An 18,952-nucleotide genomic window follows, 5' to 3' on the forward strand; every position below is an offset into this window, starting at 1 on the left:
GGCTCATAAGTATTTGCCAAAACAATGACTCCACAGATCAATTGTTCTAAGACAAGGACAGCGAAAGGACCTGAAGGTGTGATCAAGGTTTACACGGCATCACTGCTGATACACAGTCATGACACTAATGTACTTGGGACGCATAAGCCACAGCCTAAGAAGTCCTTCTCAACTTTTGGTCAGGCAAAAATTCAATGAGGTTTCTTCTGAGTCATTCTCTATGGCCTTAACTATTTGAGGACTCTCATGAATGCTTTCTAACTATTGATAAAATGTGATTTCAGATTCAAAATACAAATTCTTAAATCTATAAACACTGATAATCACCTATTACATATTCTGGGGTTGGCATTAGGTAGCATGGGATAAAAGAGAAAAGGGGCAACAGTGTTCTTTTTATTAAGGAGGAAATGATTTTGTTGATGAATAAAAATGACCTACGTGAGCAGAAAGGGGAAAACACAGGAGGGTTCTCATACCTAAGACCAATCCCTCTCTCCAGCAGACTGGCTCCCATACCTCCTTTTGCCCAATCCTACAATTATTTTCTTTCTCTTATGTCAACAACTTGTCCCTCTCTAGCTGACTATTCCATTCCGCAAACTTGCTATAAACTCCCAACTTAAAATACTACAACAAAAACTTCCTGTGACCAACAATCACCCTTCAGGCACCTCTCCATTTCTCTGTGCATTTTATAGCAAATCCACTCAAAGTTGTTTGCACTTACTCCCTGATTCATCTTCTCCTGTTCCCTCTCGAACCCAACCTATTCCAAAACTTCAGGGTCTTCTCACTGCTGTTCCCTCTGCCTCAGAGACTTTTCCTAGATATCCACATGCTAGCTTCCTCACTTCATTTGGGTCTCTGATCACGTTGCTTTACTAGAGAAGCCCTGACAACCCCATCAAAAACAGTATCCCTGATCCCCACCCCCTGGTGGCCTCCAAACCACCCTAACCCTCCTTTAGATTTTAGTATCTTTAGCACTTACCACTATCTGACACAGTATACCTGTTTAACATGCCTATGACTCCTACCAAAATGCAGGCTCTTTAGAATCAGGAATTTAATCTATGCTGTTCAGTACTGGATCTCCGATGCTTAAAAGTACTTGGCACAGAATCAGCTTCAATAAATATTTGTTGAATGAATGAAAAAGGAAGGGAGGGAGGGAGGCAGGTGTTGCCAAGTAGATGGAGCCTTAAACTAGTTGTGAACGATAAGCAAGGAATCCAGCTTTATGTAGAAGCCCAACTAAGTGAATTAGCTTGGGTGAAGACATAAAGGGCAGGGATTATGAAAAGCTAAGGTAACTACAGGAAATTCTGTCATGGCTGGAGGGAAAGGGCACATCGGAAGGGGTATGAGATGATAGTAGAAGGATAAAGACAGCTGGTTCACAAATGGCACTTAACAATGAGCTAAGAATTTATTTCCATTCTCTCCCCAGAAGGTCTAGGGCTTTATAAAAGCAAGGACACAATCCAGATGGTAGCCCTGTGAGCACACTCCTCTCCGCCTCTAACTGATGGTTACCTGGAGTATTTCGATGATCTTCAACTTGGTGTCCATGACCATGATGTCCTCCTTCTCTGGCTCTGCCTGCTTCACGTTGCCTTCAGGGGCGGCAGCCATGGGAGTCATGGGTAAAAAGCCTCCTCCCCGGAGCACCACCTGGGTCATCAGCTCTCCAACCCCGTGGATGGACCGCATTACATTACTGCCTAGAGAGGGCCAGGACAGACCTCAGTCATGACAACATTTCGGGAGACTGCTTTCAGACACCTGGCAGGGGGGCACAGGCTCGAGCATATTATTTAACAAGTCCCTGTTCCAACATATTCTCAGGACCCTAGGAACCAGAAAAGTTTAATACCCATGAAAAATTTAGGGATTCAGGAGTAGTGGAAAATACATGGGCTTTGAAATCCCCAAAGGGGCATTTCTGTGTATTAATTCACCTGCCAAATTTTACTGGTCACCTAGCACATGCTTATTGCTATGCACAAAATTAGGGGTACAGGAGTTAACAAGGCACAAACTGAGTGCTGCTACTAACACTGATTTTGAGTACACTGGATTACCTCTGAGGCTCAGCTTCTCCATCTCTAAAATGAGAATAAAAGAGCTCAATCAGAGGATGAGATGGTGAAAAATATGTGAAATAACAGCACAAGACCTGACAGACAGAGGGAGGTAAGGAGATGTACTTTTTCTCTTCTAGCTGTAGAGACAAGTTCAACAATTATCCAGACACGAGTACCTAGTACGTGCCCACTCTGACCCTAAAAGAGGAAAAAAATACACATACAAAGGCAGATTTTCCTATTCACAGATTGGAAATACAGGTTTGGATTTTATTTCATCATACGCTAATATCATCATTAAATGCCTCACAACACATCGAATACGAGGGTAGGACATGTGTTCTTCAGAGATAAGCATTCAATTTGTTAGATAACTTTCAAATGGTTTGGCAAAATAGACACATAGACTCATATATAAATCTAAAGGAAATCGAGCAAAATGTGAATAATCAAGGACCCAAAGTTGTGGATCTATAGGTGTCTGCTGTGCTATTCTTTCAGCTTCGCTTTTTGTTTGAAAATGTCCATAATGGGGACGCCTGGGTGGCTTAGTTGGCTAAGCATCTACCTTCGGCTCAAGTCATAATCCTGGGATCAAGCCCCGCATGGGGTTCCTTGCTCAGCAGGGAGTCTGCTTCTCTCTCTGCTTGCTGCTTGCCGTCCACCACCGCCCCCCCGCCGCTTGTGTGTGCTCTGTCTCTGCCCTCATTATCTCAAATAAATAAATAAAATTTAAAAATAAAAAAAGGAAGTATCTATAATGAAAAGTCTAGAAGCAAAGGACAAAAGAGAGGAGAGGACCTCACAGGGAAACACACGACAAGAGTAGTGAGTGGAGGCTGGGAGGACGTGTCCCAGGCATGTGGGTGCCAGCAAACTCCACTCCGCGTCCCAGGCATGTGGGTGCCAGCAAACTCCACTCCTCCACTTCGCTGCGACATTCTTACCTTTATTCTCTTCTCCTTTGGCCATCTTGCTAATGGGGAAGATGGTTGTCACGTGCACGCAGTCCAGTATGGCCAGGAGGATTTTGGTTAATCGAAGAAGGTCAGAGAAGTTGTAGAAACCGAAGTATATGAGATTCCTAGCTAAATTTACAACCTGTTATATTAAAACAAAAGAGAGAGAGAGAGAGATGGTATTTCATCAACTGTACCCTTCAGTTTTATGTTGACTAGCTGATAAATGACTAATTCTGACTCTCGTTATGGTAAGAGAAGGCATATACTTTGTTTGCCATTTCTGATCAAATTTCATTTTGTTTCATAGGAGAAAAAAAATAAGAAACAAAAAACTGCAAAGCTACTGACCTATTTCAATAACTAGCTAATCAGCAACTGACCTAATCATGTGTCTGTGCAGCTTCCCGAAGATATTATAGGGCCAGCCACGTTATAGCCAAAGAGAACACAGGTAACAATAGTGCAATTCTCAGAAATAGAACTCCTCACAAGGAAAGGTGGTCTCAAAGAGAAACATTTTAACTCAAAGGTAACAAGGATTTAGGTACCTCAAATGATTAATCTGTGACAGATCCCAAACACGGTCTGTTTCTTTCCTGCCATTTTTAAAATAATGTACAGAATATACCCAATATTCTATCATTTCACATGATACAGTTCACCCTGGGTGGTACTTCTAAGAGCTTAACTACCATTAAGCCAAGTGACTGGTAACAGTTCTATTTTATTCTGAACAAAACTGAGCTGAATTCCTTTTTATTACAAAACTAGAGTCTCATGATAGAAATCACCACATGCTAAAATATTTTCCATTTACCTGACAGAAGAATGACCAATGAAAAGCAGATAAAAGATCATTTCATCATGAATTACCTCAAAGGTAAGCTTATTTTTCTCCTTATCAGAGAAAGGAAACCTCTGACAAACCACATCTCTTAAATACTCCTCCACAAATTCCATGGTCTGTGCAAACCTCTCCTTAATTTCATCTTTGGAAGTTCCGCTACTATCGTAGCTAAAAGAAAAGGAGAAAGAAAAGGAAATCAAATTCCAAGATCTTTGCACTTCGGCCTTCCCCAGCTGCTCCGGCCGCAGAGCCAAGGAGCCCTCCCCAACACGTCGCATCCCACCCTGTTCTCACTTTATTTTTTCCTCCTTAGCACCTATCACCAAGATATGGAATCATTTATCTTGTTTGTATCTCTTTTCCCTAGTGTAGAGATAGTGTTCTGGTTGGTTCAAGATACCTTACTTAGGGCTGACACAAAGTAGAGACACATATTTGTTGAATTAAAAAAAGGGACAAGATATAAAAAATATAATCATGCCATCTTTTGCATTCTTCCAAAAACAAGTAGTATTTGCCACACACTTTTTAATTTTAAGCTTAATGAAAAAAAAAAAAAAAAAACAAGACTTCACCTTGCTTCTATGATTTAACTAGACCTAACGTGACCATAAGTGGTTTGTCTACCATGACGCCAAACATTATGAGGTTTTTTTTTTTAAAGATTTTATTTATTTATTTGAGAGAGAGAGAATGAGAGATAGAGAGCACGAGAGGGAAGAGGGTCAGAGGGAGAAGCAGACTCCCTGCTGAGCAGGGAGCCCGATGCGGGACTCAATCCCAGGACTCCAGGACCATGACCTGAGCCGAAGGCAGTCGCTTAACCAACTGAGCCACCCAGGCACCCAACATTATGAGGTTTTAAAACATGAGGTCCTGGCAGGAAGAAGGAGCCAGACTCACTCATCAATGGCGATCTCTGAGGGAATCTCAGACCACAGGCGGGCGTATTTCACGGGAGTGACTTGTTCCTGGGGATCTCGGTCAACGTGCATATGAAGCATGAGACGGCAGAAGGACGCCCTTAGGTCATAGGGCAGGTTCTCGTCAGACATGCAGCGGAGAATGAGATCGACATCCAGCTGGCCTGATATTTCATTGATGGCCAGGTACTGGCGGTCTAGACACATCCTAGCAAAAAGGTTCAACTGGTACCTGGAGAAAGGTAAAGTTATAGGAAGAAATCAGAATTCATTGAGGATGAATGGAAACACAGCAGGTCAGTCCAGATAGACCCAACTTTCATAGGAGTGACATTTGGTCACCTGAACTTACACATTGACATGCTTAAATGGCTTCTGTACCAGGCCAATAAAAGAACAGTTCAAGCTACACCACTAGTCATATGTGTCCACCCTGCTGAGTTGGGAGTAATTACGTGACTACTTGATTCCATTTTGCCCTTGTTTATTTTATGAAATAAGCGGAAAATGTTACATCTAAAATGGTTGTCTATTTCTTCAGCTGTTTTTTTATACAGTATATAAAGACCACATAGGAAATGTTAAAGGTATCTCCCACGTTGAGTCTAATCAGAAATTTTATAATACTCTTAGGATCTTATCTCATATAAGCCTACGCTTTGACTTCTACATGAAAAACATGGTGTGCAAAGTAGGGGACCCCTCCAAATGTCTTATGCTTTATTCCTCATCCAACTACATGAGATCTTTGTCACCCTCCATACTGGACCAGGGAAGCACGCTTTCTCATCCACCCTCAGGAGAAGACATCTCAAACATTAAAAGAGTAAACAATTCTCATGTGAAATAAGCCAACCACTAGCTTCCAAAGTCGTAAATACTGGCTTCTGAATCTAAAATCCTATTTGTTATCAATAACCACGAGTTGAAAATATTCTCAATTTCACTAGATGCCAGTGAATGCAGACTAAAATATGATTCTATTTCATGCTTATAAAATTAACAAAGATTAAAAAGCATCAGAATATTCAGAACTAGCAAAGACCAGGAGAAACAAAGTTCTCATTTACAACTGGTGGGAGTGTGTGCCAAAATATCCAATCTAGGATTGCTGAGTAAAGTTTAAAAATATGTATCCTTGCCAATTCAACAATTCCGCTCCTGATATGAAATGGAAACTCTCACTCATAGGCACACTTTTGAATAAGGATGTTCCCTGACATGAAAAGCTAAACTGTGGCATACAATGCAATATCAAAGAGCAATGAGAATGTGGCATCATAAAATGGATTACTGCTCAGCTGTCGAAATTAGACCGATCTACCTCCATTACCAAGAACACATTTCAGAAGCAACACAGAATCAATCAGGCAGCCTTCAGAATGGAACAGTACAGGACCATTTACATACATTTCTAGGAACAGCGAAAATACTCTATTTCTTATGAATGCGCACTAATGTAGTAAAATTCGAACACACCGAGAATGTGGAAGGGTACGCACCACACAAATGGAAGGGAGGACAAGGGAACGCAGGAGGTAACAGGGCGCCATAACCATGAAGTTTTACTTTTTAAAAAATGCCATGAGCGCTTTGCCATCTTCCCTTCTCTTCTCTTTGCAAAGTTTTTATTGGCTCTCCCCCCTCCCCTTTTCCTCTCCATTGCCTTCCCTGAGGTGGCAGGGCCAGCAGGTTTTAAAACTGGGACTGGGGAGACCTTGGGGCTGAAGGAGGCAACTGGCACAGGTGGACAGTGAGCAAACAGGTACACACCAGGGCAAAGGCCAGCCAGGTTTCTCTGTTGCAGGATGGAGTTACGCACATGGAAAGGTGAAGGCTGCAATAACCCCATGGGTTTTGGAATGGAAGTACTGACATGGACTCACGGTTTCATTATATATTTGTACAGACAGATATAGAAATAGAAACATGGGTGCATGTATATAAATATGCATATATGTGTGAATACACACACTCATTTCCTAGCTCTGTCTGCAAAAGTTCTAGGAGGTTGGCACTGTTGTCCCTATTTTGCAGATTAAAGGACTGGGGCATGCAGAGGTATGTAATCTGACCAAAGTCAAAAACCTCATATGTAGAAGGTCAGGATTTGAACCCAAGCAGTCTGACCATACAGTCTGACTCCTAACTACTATAACATGCATATACTTCCTGTGCTGCTAAGGGGAAACGGTAACTAGGGGCTGATGCAAGCACCCACTCTTCTGTTGACCTGGCCACATCTGGAAATCAATTTTAGATACTTACTGAGCCCCGTAAGTATCAATGAAACCTTACACTCCCAACTCCTAAAATATACAGCATTTGCTAGACAGGTGACAACTCGTGGTTCCTTGGAGCCATCGGACAAACAAGCAATAAATTCTCCCTCAATTCTTTTCAGGGCACCCCAAACCAAGCCTGGTGGGACTCCTTGTCACCTGTAGTAGCTGAGAACGTCTCGGTCTTCCTTTTGTCCTTCTTTAGCATCCTGCGCCAGTTCCCTGACACTCTTGCTGCGAATCTCCTTGCTGCTGTCCCTCCAAAAGAGCCACACCTCCTCTTCATCTTCTCCTGCCTCCAGAGCATTCTCTCCAGTAGAAACACCCTCAAATTCAAAACGAGAAAGAACCAACCTGGACAGTAAGAGGAAGAGGGAAAACTCATTATGTTGAAACACTTGCTAGTGCTGGAATCTAGCTTCACTTTCAGTCTGAAGATAAAACGAAAACCATTCCTTCCCTCAATGGCAGGATCACAAAGAGCCAAACATTAACTTCTTCATATACTTTATCCCAGTGGTTCTCAAGCAGGGTGATTTTGTCTGCCCTGCCCCGCCCCCTCTCAAGGAGACATCCGGCAACGTCGGCAGACATTTTCACATTTGTTTGTCCCAACGGAGTGGGAGGGGTACTATGGGCACCTACTGGGTACAGGCCCAGGATGCTGCTAAATGCACAGGACAGTCCCCCATGACAAACAATTATTCAGGCCCAAATGTCAAAATGCTCAAGTTGCATTAGTCCAAGCCCCAAATTAAGTTATGCATGAGAAACAAACAAAAAAAATCACTAGCTCAGGGCCTAATTGAGTTTGGGGTTTTGTTTTGATTTGTTTTTTCAACATTGGCCCTATTACTGCCACTGTACTTAGCAGGAAAATGGTTCCTTTGCTAAAAATGAATCACTACTATTACCAAAGTTTCTATGCACCACTAAACACTTTTTGAACAGTGATAACTTAAAAAGCTCTGCCCTACAGTGTCTTAATATCACCGTTGAATTAGCACCTTCAAATTTTAAAACTGATAATCATACTTAAAGAACTTTAAGCTCTTAAAATGAAACTAAGTGTGTGCAAATGCTCTCTGGTGAATACATATCAGTTTTCAACCAGTGTGCAAAGTAAGTGCAGAGCAAACTTCATTTCCCTATCCAAGACCTTTGCCTCAGGCAGATCCCATGCCAGCCCAACCGACTTCAGACCAAGTCTGAAGAATCAAAGGGTTAAGTTCTATTAGTCAGGAGTGCAGGCATCCACTGAGCCACACATTCTCTACCTAAATCCCTTTCTCACCTGTATCTTAAATCCCAAGACCCCCACTCACTTGGTCTCAATCAGGATGTCAGCATTGGTTGGATTCAGCACAGCTTTACATATCAGTTCCTGGGTCACTGGGATTGATTTGTTCATGGACACACAGAGGTCGGAGAGATAATCTAAGAATCTGTCGAGAGAGAGAAGGAGAAGGCAAATAAGACATTTTCTGTAACCAGAGCAGAGGTTTGGCTCTTGGAGCCCAACTCTTTGCAAGTGGACAGATCCAACAGAGCATGGACCAAAGAAATCAGAGACAGTTTAGGTTTTGGTGCCAGTCTCTACGGCACCACCAGAAACCCAGTCTCTGTAAGAGAGGAAAGAAAGAAAGAAGCAAACAAGGAAAGATGACAGTGGCTGGGGCAGACGAGGAAGTGATGAGGCAAAAATGCACAAAACAGGGGCGCCTGGGGGGCTCAGTCATTAAGCATCTGCCTTCGGCTCAGGTCATGATCCCGGGGTCCTGGGATCGAGCCCCGCATCGGGCTCCCTGCTCCGCAGGAAGCCTGCTTCTCCCTCTCCCGCTCCCCCTGCTTGTGTTCCCTCTCTCGCTGTGAAATAAATAAATAAAATCTTTAAAAAAAATGCACAAAACAAGATGAGGAAGAAGCTCACGTAAGGGAGCCGTGGGGAAGACGGGGGGAAGCAGAGAGGCGAGGAAAGGCTCTGAGGCCTGAGTGTCCCGGCTGGAATCCCTGCTCTGATTCTCCTTAATGACGATCCCATATGCGGCGTGACCTGGGGGGGTTTCTGGACCTCGCTGCGCTTCACTCTTCTCATCTACAGCAGAGGGTAATGTATAACCTCAGAGAACTGTCCTGAGGATTAAATGAGATAATTCATGGCGAGTGCTGACTTAGTTCACTCCCAGGTACGTGAGAATGCTCCACAAACTTTACTTACCTCCGTGGGTGGGAGGAGTCATTTTACAACAACACTATCAGCTCTCTAGTGTGATCATTCACGATAACTGTATTATAAACTCTTTCCCACTTCTAAAATGTTGTGGATCCCTTTCTTTTTTAAAAATTTTATTTATTTATTTATGTGAGAGAGAGAGAGAGAGAGAGAGTACAAGCAGGGGGAGGGGCAGGAGAGGGAGAAGCAGACTCCCTGCTGAGCAGGGAGCCTGACATGGGGCTCTATCCCAGGACCCTGGGATCATGACCCAAGCCGAAGGCAGATGCTTAACCCACCGAGCCACTCAGGCGCCCTGATCTTGTGGATCTTAATCAGGAGAAGAGGGGAGAGAGTAAGAAGACAGGGAGACACCTATAAATGAGAAGAGACAGAATTCTAATGTAAAAACACTCAAGTAACAACTAAGTTTACAAAAGACTCTTACTGATGATATTTGGGGGAGATGTTCTGATAATCAGGGGGTGCTAAACGGTGACTGAGTGGCCAAAACTGTCATTTACTGTGCATCTACTAAGTACCAGGCACTTCCCATGCATTTATTCTCATTCAGGTTTCATAACCACCCATTTAGCATAGAAGGAAATTAAAGCTCAAGGGGAAAGTGAAGGTCACCTAGCTGGTAAATATTAGAGCTAGGATTCTACTATGGGTCTATTCCAATATCATGTTCTTTCCACTACTCATCAAAGAGCCTCTCAAGGCTGGCCTAAAAGAAATCTGTCACTGGCAGCCCTCAAAAAGTAAACCTAACCAAAAGCACCATGACTAGCTGAGTGCCTGCATCTTCAGTGCCCAGAGAGCTTCCGCCGATCAGGTCCACTTCTGCCTCACCTGGGCTCCCTGTTCTTTCGCACCAGACTGACAAACGTGTCGATCTCAGCAGCGGTGATGTGTTTTTCCAGGAGTTTTCGGTTATTGTGAAGCAGGGCGGTGATCGTGTCTTCGGCCAACACATCATAGCCAATCTGCTTCTGCATGAAGCCAAACTGCTTGGCTATGTACTCCTTTTAAGGAAGAAAAGAGAGGTCATCAGAAACAACAAAAGATATTAAGGTTAACCCAAAACTAAGGGCAGTAGCAATAGTCCCTGATGAAAACTATTGTTCATAAGGGAAATCCTAGTGGAGCATCTTTCCACAACTCTCTAACCTAGGACAGCAGCTGCAAACTCCCCCACATCCTTCATTTCACTAAACCTGCCACACAAATGTAATTAAGCAAATTATCCTGTATGTACAGATGGGCATTTTATTAAGTGCACAGGATAAATATTAATGTGGTGACTTATTTTTCTAAAAGGTCAAAAGCGGTATTTCAGCTCTGATTTTATTACTAATTCAAGAGATTTAACTGTGTGTTACTGCTCTGTACTGCTGAATAAACACACTTAAGCCTACCTAGATATTTAGAACAATATTACCCCATTCTGTTTTCTTTATCTGGGGTGAAAATACATTTTTATAGCCAATGCGTAGCAGAAGCAAGTTAGGAATACCTAAGCCAGGCAATCAGATTCACAGAACATATGAAAACATCTCTGGCTTCTCTCTTTGGGGATCAGACATGACATTCCATAAAAATATATGAGAACTCAGGGAAGCCTCTTGCAGGTATTTATTTGTTTCTATTCAAAGATATATCCCTTCCCAAGACAGACTATTTGTGTACTGAAAGTTCTAAAAGCCCTTTAAATTTGGCTTAATTTTTTTTTAATTAACTCCAAAATCCTAAAAACTACTCAGGGTGTCCACAGTGGATGCCACTTTTCAGCCCATGCTCAATAAGGGTGCATGTTTGGGAATTCACCAGCCTTCAGGGACATACTACTGTCAAGTGGCATAGAATCTATAGATAAAAAGCAAAGACAGTCAATGTAGCAGCAGCGAGAGGGACTGGGTGTTTTCATGTACAAGCAAAATGTTCTGGCACACACCAGAGGCTCTGAGTCATCCTCATCTGAAGATGGCAGAGAGGAAGAGAATAAAATCTCTTTGGCACCATTGGAGTATGGTGTTAATGCACTGCAGGTGGATTTAAAGCCACCAGAGCACTCAAAGACCACCTGTCCACACTAATGAACACAGCATCATAGGTATAAGACACTCTCAATTTCAACAGTAGTAAAAGTCAAGTAAAAAGCTTAGCAATACATGCTAACAAGGTTCTATCTGATACTCTAGAACATTGCCTCAGCTTAACACCACCTTCATGACAAAACTTTAATTACAAGGGGAAGTTTAAATTTAAAGGCCAGATGTCGTAGCAGTCAAAAGTTTACAAACAAAAGCCTTTCGTAACACAATACAGAGACTGGGAGTCAAGGTTATCAAAAGCGTCATCTGTGCACCTACAGTACTTCCTGTCACAAAGTGCAGGGCTCCTCAAGCTCAGTACTACTGACTTTCGGGGCTGGATAACTGTTTGTTGTCCGGGGATGTCGTGTGCATTCGTGGACATTCCTTCTACCCACTAGATGCCAGCAGCACCTCCAAGTGGTGACACTCATAAGGGTCTCCTAACATTGCCAAGTATTTCCTGGGGGACAAAATTAGTTCCAGCTGAGAACTACTAAATGTGACAACACAGTTCACAGGTTTCCTTAAAAATCTCAAGTTGATGGGAAACCCCAGAGAGGTTAGAACCTTTATTTTATGGGGAGAGGGCAATATAGACAGTGCCATGACATACACAAGGACGTCGAATGTCATAAAACATTAGCCAAAACCAAAATAAAGAGAAAGTTACCAGCAGACATGGAGGATATGGGAGCAGGAAGAAAAGATTCTGCTCTACCTTTAATATAAACACAGGCAACCACTTCCCTAAACCTTAAGGTACGGTGCCATAAAAAAACACTAGAAATGTCAAAAAAAAAAAAAATCTCACTGAAAGGTGGCTGCAGAAGGGGACTTCTCAGGTATTTTTCTTAGGGACTCTGTCTTTTTCTCAGGCTTGCAAAAATGTATTTCCTTTCTAAGTGCAAACTTAATAAACTATTCTCTAGCAATTAAGTAACGACCGATATGACTTAAAACTCATGAGGCAAGTATATGAGCTTAGATCAATCCCGAATCCCAACCTGGTTTTTCCTGTAGTCTTGCTGGGAGTGTCTCAGGACCCTGTAGCAGAGCCGGCAGATATGTCTGAAAGGAGCATGCCGCTGGTCCCCAAGCTCCTCCAGCCGCAGCATGGGGCCATCGCCACAGTCCGTGAATGGAGCTTGTAACAACTTGAATATCTGATTGTGAGAAAGAAGAACAGACACTGCCATCATTTAGAGTGTTAAGGGCTAGCCCTGTGTCCCAAACTAATATAACCTCACAGGTGGCAGGCCTGCACCGGCAACTCTCTCTAGATCAACATCAATAACCTGAATATTATATGCAGTCCATCAACTGGGACTAGCTACTCACTGAATTCAGGCCACCTGGACTTAACTGGTTCTCAAACACTTGCAAGTATGGTGTGAAGGGCAACAGTGAAGAGTACAGACTCTGGAATCAGCGGATTCTAGGCTGAAATCACACTCCTGCATTATTCCCTAGCGGTATAAAGCACAGTCGAGGTAACTTCTGGTTTTCTCCTCAGTAAAATGGAAAGAATACCACCCAGCTCCCCAGGGGGTCCTAAGGACAAAAGGGGATAATAACTATCAGTTGCATAAATATAGTGCTCAATGAAGGCTTCTGCCATGGAATCCGACCATTCTGGCCCCTCAAGGAATTACTGTGGTGGAAAATGAGCATTGGCATGGAGCCTGAGGTCTAATCTGGGAGTCATCCCATGAAACAGCTGGACACGATTTATTCTTGGATGGGAAATCCTTGCTGAAACATGATGGAGTGTTAATAAATTTTGTCTATCATCAACTGACAGAAGAAAAGATTCTCAAATCCCAAGTTCCTATGGAGAACTGTAGGACTAATAACTAATATGTTTTTCTTTGGGGTTTAGTGGCCAGGAATTTCTAAGCCAAGCATATAGCCAATGTATAGCTTTCCAGAACTATATGGTATGCATTTCTGTGCACTTCATCTACCCTTGTCACCTACCCCCCTATAATTTGTCTGTACACCAATTTATTTAAATTTATGCTATATAATACCATCTATATATGTTCTATAAGCCATTTACTCATTCTTTATGGTAAGATTTTGTGGTGGTTTATAGAGTTCCCTCTCTATCAAATACTCCAAATCTCCCAGACATATGAAATAACCTTAAGGACACACAGCACTTGCTATAACTTTTGATGAAAATAAAGTTTTCAGGTGAACTCTTCTCGGAGTTCCTAACAGGTGAATGCTCACACGTTGACATTCAACAAGTGTGTTTTCAACTGAACTGAGCTAAGAAGCCATGAAAAGACACAGAGGAATCTTAGATGTATATTACTAAGTGAAAGAAGACAGTCTGGAAAGGCTACATACTGTATGATTCTTACTATAGGACATTCTGGAAAAGGCTAAATGATGGAGACAATAAAAGGACAGTGGTTGCCAGGGGGTGAGAGGAAGGAGGGATGAATAGGCAGAGTATGGAGGATTTTTAGGACAGTGAAAATACTCTGCATGATATTATAATGATGGATATGTCATTATACATTTGCCTAACCCCAAAGAGTGAGTGTATAACACCAAGAGCGAATCCTAATGTAAACTACAGATTTGGGGGGATTTTGATGTGTCAATGCAGGTTCAGCAACTATAAGAGATGGACCACTGCAGTGGCGCATGTTAATGATAGGTAAGGTTGTGCACGTGTCTGGGCAGGAGGTATATGTAAACTCTGTGCTTTCCACTCGCTATTGTTAGGAACTCAAAACTGCTCTATAAAATCAAGTCTGTTTTCTCCAAAAGTCAGTTGATCAAGCGTTCCAGGTGGGAAACATCCATGTCCCTGTGTAAGAGCAGGGATCCCACTGATGTCTTACAAAGATTCCAGTACGTCACATCTCACAAACCTGCTTGAGGATGTTCTGTTCTCTCATCAGCTTCTGCCGTTCTCTGTTGGGCTTGGAGAAGACCACTTCAAGTACATCTTGACCAGAGTTAGTGCCACCAGTGACAAAGTAAACCAAGTCTTCCAGCAGCTTGGTTACAGACCTTAGGGGGAAAGAAGCTATTAGAGATGGGAAATGTTCAACGTCCGATAGGCTGGAAGATTCACCCTGGACGACTCAGGCCTAATGAGCCAGTTAAACACAAGCAGATCCATTCTTCCCAATTTCCTTGAAAGGGACAACCAATCACCAAAAAGCGTAAAATACACACAACGCATTATTGTCCACAAAAGGATAACCACCTTCACAAGATAGGAGCCATCAAATTTTATCCCAGAGTAACACTGGCTCCTAACATTTAGTGAGGTAGTTCCAGAAGCCAAATTGGAGACAAAGAAAAAGACCAATCTTTTCGACTTTAGAGACTTTCAAAGAAGTGAATGTGGTTTTTGAAAACCACAAGTTGAAGCCACGTATAAATGCTAAGGCCTGCTCCTCTCATACAAGGATGTTCAGAGTTGGCGTTTTCTCTTTCTGCAAGCAAGAGATTTAAAAAATCCACAGTGGCTGAGGATGAGTGTGTCTGGTTCTTGTGGGAAGCCCTCACCTTCTTTCATTCTGGGTGATGGTGCCCTTCTCCAGCTTCCCAGCTATGGAGCCCAGCACCTTGCTGGCATCATTGGCAAAATCCAGGTCCCGAACCTCAGCAGGGGAAACTGGAACTATGGCAAATGCTTCCTTATCCTCTTTCACAGGGGAGGTGCCGATCTGAAAAGCAGAATGGTCTTTATGGAACTGTCTCTTGGACTGAGAGAGCAACACATTAATCAAACACTATATTTACGGGACACTGGGCTATCCCGAGAGCTGGAGCTATCTTGCAGTTCAAATTAACTAGACATAGAAAAACATCTGGGAGGAAGCACCCCAAATCATTAACAGTTGTTACCTCTGGAGATTCTTATGATGGGGACGTGTGAGGCAGAAAATGGGCTCTGGTATCATTTTATACCTTCATTTGTTAAAGGAAGCATGTTAAGACTTGTAATTTAAAAACATGCTTATAAATACATAAGGAAAAAAGCAAATGAGCAAAGTGGTAATTATTGACTCAGAGGATAAGGGTAGACAATGTACCATTCCTTCAGTTTTTCTATATACCTGAAAATGTTCATAAAAATAGAAGAAAAAAATTCCAGTGACCTCCCCCCTCACTAAAAAAAAAAATGTGACAACATCATTTCACTTTTTAAAAACAAAATCCCTATGTTTGTGAATTTATGCTCTATGACCCTAGAGAAGGTAGTGAAGGAGAGGGGGGGGTTCAGGGAGAGAAATTAAAGGGGCTGAGAGAACTTTCAAAAAAAAAAGTATATTTAAATACACAGAGAGAAAAGAAATAATAAAGATTGGGGAAAACCGACTAGGTATCTGATGTGCCTCAAGGCATAAGCAAACATTCTCCCAGCCAAAAATCATCCTTCAGATAGACATGAAATCCAGACAATTGCTCAACTTTTAGGGCAAAAGCCATGGAATAAAGAAGTTCTGGTTATTTCAAAAAGCCTGGGCTTGCTTTAGCCAGGTCCCTTGGAGAGAATTCTTTCACTACATTCAAGTCTGTCCATGACCACACACTGGCCAAGCCAACAAAATGCAGTCCCTACGCCCCCATCTGTTCTCAAAGAAGCCCTTTCATTAGGGAACACAAGACCAAAGGAGGCAGCCAAGTTCCAGAACTTACTTTCAGCATCACAGGTTTTTCTTCTTCCTTGTCGATGGGGATATTTGTGCTGTGAACCCAGGTATTAGTGCACAGGTGTCTGAGCCGGACATAGGAGTTTCTAAAAGGGGAAAACAAAGGATTTGGGAGACAGGAATTTTTAGGTTTTCTATAGCCACTGGCCTAGAATACAGTCTATCCAAAAAAAAAAAAAAAAAAAGGGATACCAAAATGGTGTTTTGCTATATACACAATACACACAATATAGACTGAGAAGCAAATGGCTGCACACTGAGATATGTTCTAGTATATTTACAATAAGAAATCATTCATCAGGATTCTAACATTGGGATATGCATTATTTCTAAATATAAGATCACTCCTATGAATGAGTATCTCAGAACAAACTGAGGAGGCAAAGCAACAAGTATTTCCTGAGTTATATTAATGCATACCATGAGAGGTGATAAAGCAACGTGTGAAATTTTCATATGGATCAAAAAAGCAAAAAATAAAATTACTAGGATAAATATGAGTTAATATTTAATAATCTTGTGGTAGGAAGGTCCATAAATTTTAAAAGTCAAAGACGTATACATCTTTTACTACAGTTTAAATTTTATATCTTCTGTAAAGCAAAACAAAAACAAAGACAAAAAAATCAGGAACAAAGCTGAAAGGACAACCTGGGAAAATGAAAGAATACCACATAGCATAAAAACGTTATTAATCTGCATTTATAAAGAGATCTTTAAAATCAGTAAGAAAAGAACATGAATACTGGAAATGAAAATGAGACTAGGACATAAGCCAGTAATTTAATAAAGCAATATAAATGGCCAATAAACTTGGAAGTGTACATTCAATCTCCTTAGTATAATTTATATAAATTAAAACTATGTATCATTTTACTCTACCATTTTCCAAAGATCTTAGAGACTGACAAAACCCAGTATTTACAAGAGCTTAGGGAAATCACCTCTCCTCACACTCCTGGTAAGAGTGTAAACAGGTGAAACTCTGCAAGGGAGTCTGGCACTTTACAAAACAAGTAAAATGTATCTACCTTTTCACCTAGCAATCCCATTTTTAGATTTTTCACTTAAAATGGCAGCCCAAGTACAAACTGGGGCATAGAGACATTCAACAAAGCATTATCTACAAGAGCTGTGAACAATCCAATGTCTCAATAATGGACTAGTTAATTGTAGTACATACACTAGAATACTAAACATTTAAAGTGATTATAATCCCTATATACTTGGAAATATGTACAGAACAAACTCAGTGAAAAAATTTTAAAAACAGCTTATAATTCTATTTATGATAAACCATATACATGTTATCTGTGTGCCCAGAGACCTGTCTAAAACTACATAAACCATAATGTTAACAGTGGTTATCTCTCAATAGTTAAATTTTATGTAATTTTTATTTGCTTTTTTGCTCTCTGTGATGTTAACAATTTTTGTTTTTTTTTTACAGTGAACATGGATAATTTTACAATGTTTTTAATTTGCTTTAAGGAAGTAGTAGAAATAATGGCATAATTCTTGCATCAAGAATCTACCACATTAGTGAGACAAGATCAATGAACACCAAGCAATACTAAGTAATGGGAAATGCACATTAAAAAGCATTAAGTTGGCGGACAGTCAAGGTGAGTACTGAAGGACCTTTAGAGGAGGAGATGAAGGAAGCTTCAGAAAGTCATGGAAGTTTTTTGTTACAGAAAACCGGACTTGGAACTTTGAACGTTGTTGGACCTGGGGCAGACAAGGGGTCCTTGCGTTAGGGACATCATTTGTGTTAAATGGAATTTAGAGCAATGGTAGAGACATGGAAAAGGGGTGAGGGTGGGGAAAGCCTCAAACCAGACACCTATCTTTCAGTACATCCTCTCTGCCTTCCACTTTCCCTCATTCTAACTGCCCTCAACGCTGTAAGTAAGGGCAAACGCAGTGATATTTACGTAAAATAGAATGCATACAGGTCAAACAACATGACCAAGAAATCTGACAGAGATTTGTAATTCTTTTTCTTCTGAGTGTGACTTGGACTCATTTTCTTAATTTCAAAGTATAACCAAAGCTTGGAGCTTAGCTTTTAATTGGATGATTACATTCTATAAAGTTCTAGGTCAAATTATATTTAAGACACAAAAGTCATTCTATCAATTCATCCCAAGTCCCATTCCCAATCCTTAACTTAAAAGCCATGAGATCAGGACAATTACAAAACAGCCACAAAATTGGATGCTCTCCCAATGTTCATTTAATTCCTCTATTTTACATATATTGCAATCTTATTCTCTTGTTTAGTATATCCAGGATTTGCCATTATCCTTTTCATTTTGGCTTGGAAAGATTCTTTTAACCAGTAACTATCACAAAAATTCTTTTGCTGATACCATTTCAAGACATTCATTTATCTACTTTCAGACTTCCTGATCTTCAAACAAGCAATATTTAGCACAACTTTAAGATGCAGGGGAATGAGTGTACTACCCCTAAGGTTTTTATCCCTCCGCAAGACCAGTGAATAAGAAGGTCATTCAATTCTGGCTCCTGGGTCGCTGGTCAAAGGCAAGAATGGATAAAAATCTTTAAAGTCCAAGATAACTGGTAACTAACACTGGTAGACCATACCAGACACTCTTTCCATGGTAAATACAAGACTTGCCTTGTTTAAGAGTTTAGAATCCATCTACCTATGGACAACTGTCCACTAAGAGTTTTCCAAAAGAGAAACAGAGATGAATCAAAGTGGATATAGAAGCAGGGTCTCTAACCAGCCAAAGCTGCTTGGCCATCTGACCTCAAATCTTGGACTCAACTTCCCCCTTCCTACAGGATCATATGGATTTCCAACCCATTGGGGAATAGGG

At 41.4% G+C, this 18,952-nt stretch overlaps 1 protein-coding gene across 1 annotated transcript in view; it reads right to left on the reverse strand.

Annotated features, from left to right (window-relative positions):
* Positions 1 to 18,952, reverse strand: part of ITPR1 (inositol 1,4,5-trisphosphate receptor type 1) — a 320,000-nt gene that overhangs the window by 157,474 nt on the left and 143,574 nt on the right. The window contains exons 14-24 of the mRNA XM_088027511.1: positions 16,087 to 16,186; positions 14,950 to 15,110; positions 14,304 to 14,445; positions 12,420 to 12,578; positions 10,172 to 10,344; positions 8,430 to 8,549; positions 7,264 to 7,458; positions 4,803 to 5,054; positions 3,926 to 4,067; positions 3,038 to 3,191; positions 1,540 to 1,727 (exon numbers count right to left, since the gene is read on the reverse strand). Coding sequence (XP_087883637.1) covers positions 1,540 to 1,727; positions 3,038 to 3,191; positions 3,926 to 4,067; positions 4,803 to 5,054; positions 7,264 to 7,458; positions 8,430 to 8,549; positions 10,172 to 10,344; positions 12,420 to 12,578; positions 14,304 to 14,445; positions 14,950 to 15,110; positions 16,087 to 16,186 — 1,786 coding nt within the window. The remainder of the gene's footprint in view (positions 1 to 1,539; positions 1,728 to 3,037; positions 3,192 to 3,925; positions 4,068 to 4,802; positions 5,055 to 7,263; positions 7,459 to 8,429; positions 8,550 to 10,171; positions 10,345 to 12,419; positions 12,579 to 14,303; positions 14,446 to 14,949; positions 15,111 to 16,086; positions 16,187 to 18,952) is intronic.

The sequence above is a fragment of the Eumetopias jubatus genome, unplaced genomic scaffold (genome assembly GCF_037043125.1).
Source record: "Eumetopias jubatus isolate StellerSeaLion01/CBP00866 unplaced genomic scaffold, mEumJub1_p1.0 scaffold_1, whole genome shotgun sequence".
NCBI classification, from domain to species: domain Eukaryota; kingdom Metazoa; phylum Chordata; class Mammalia; order Carnivora; family Otariidae; genus Eumetopias; species Eumetopias jubatus.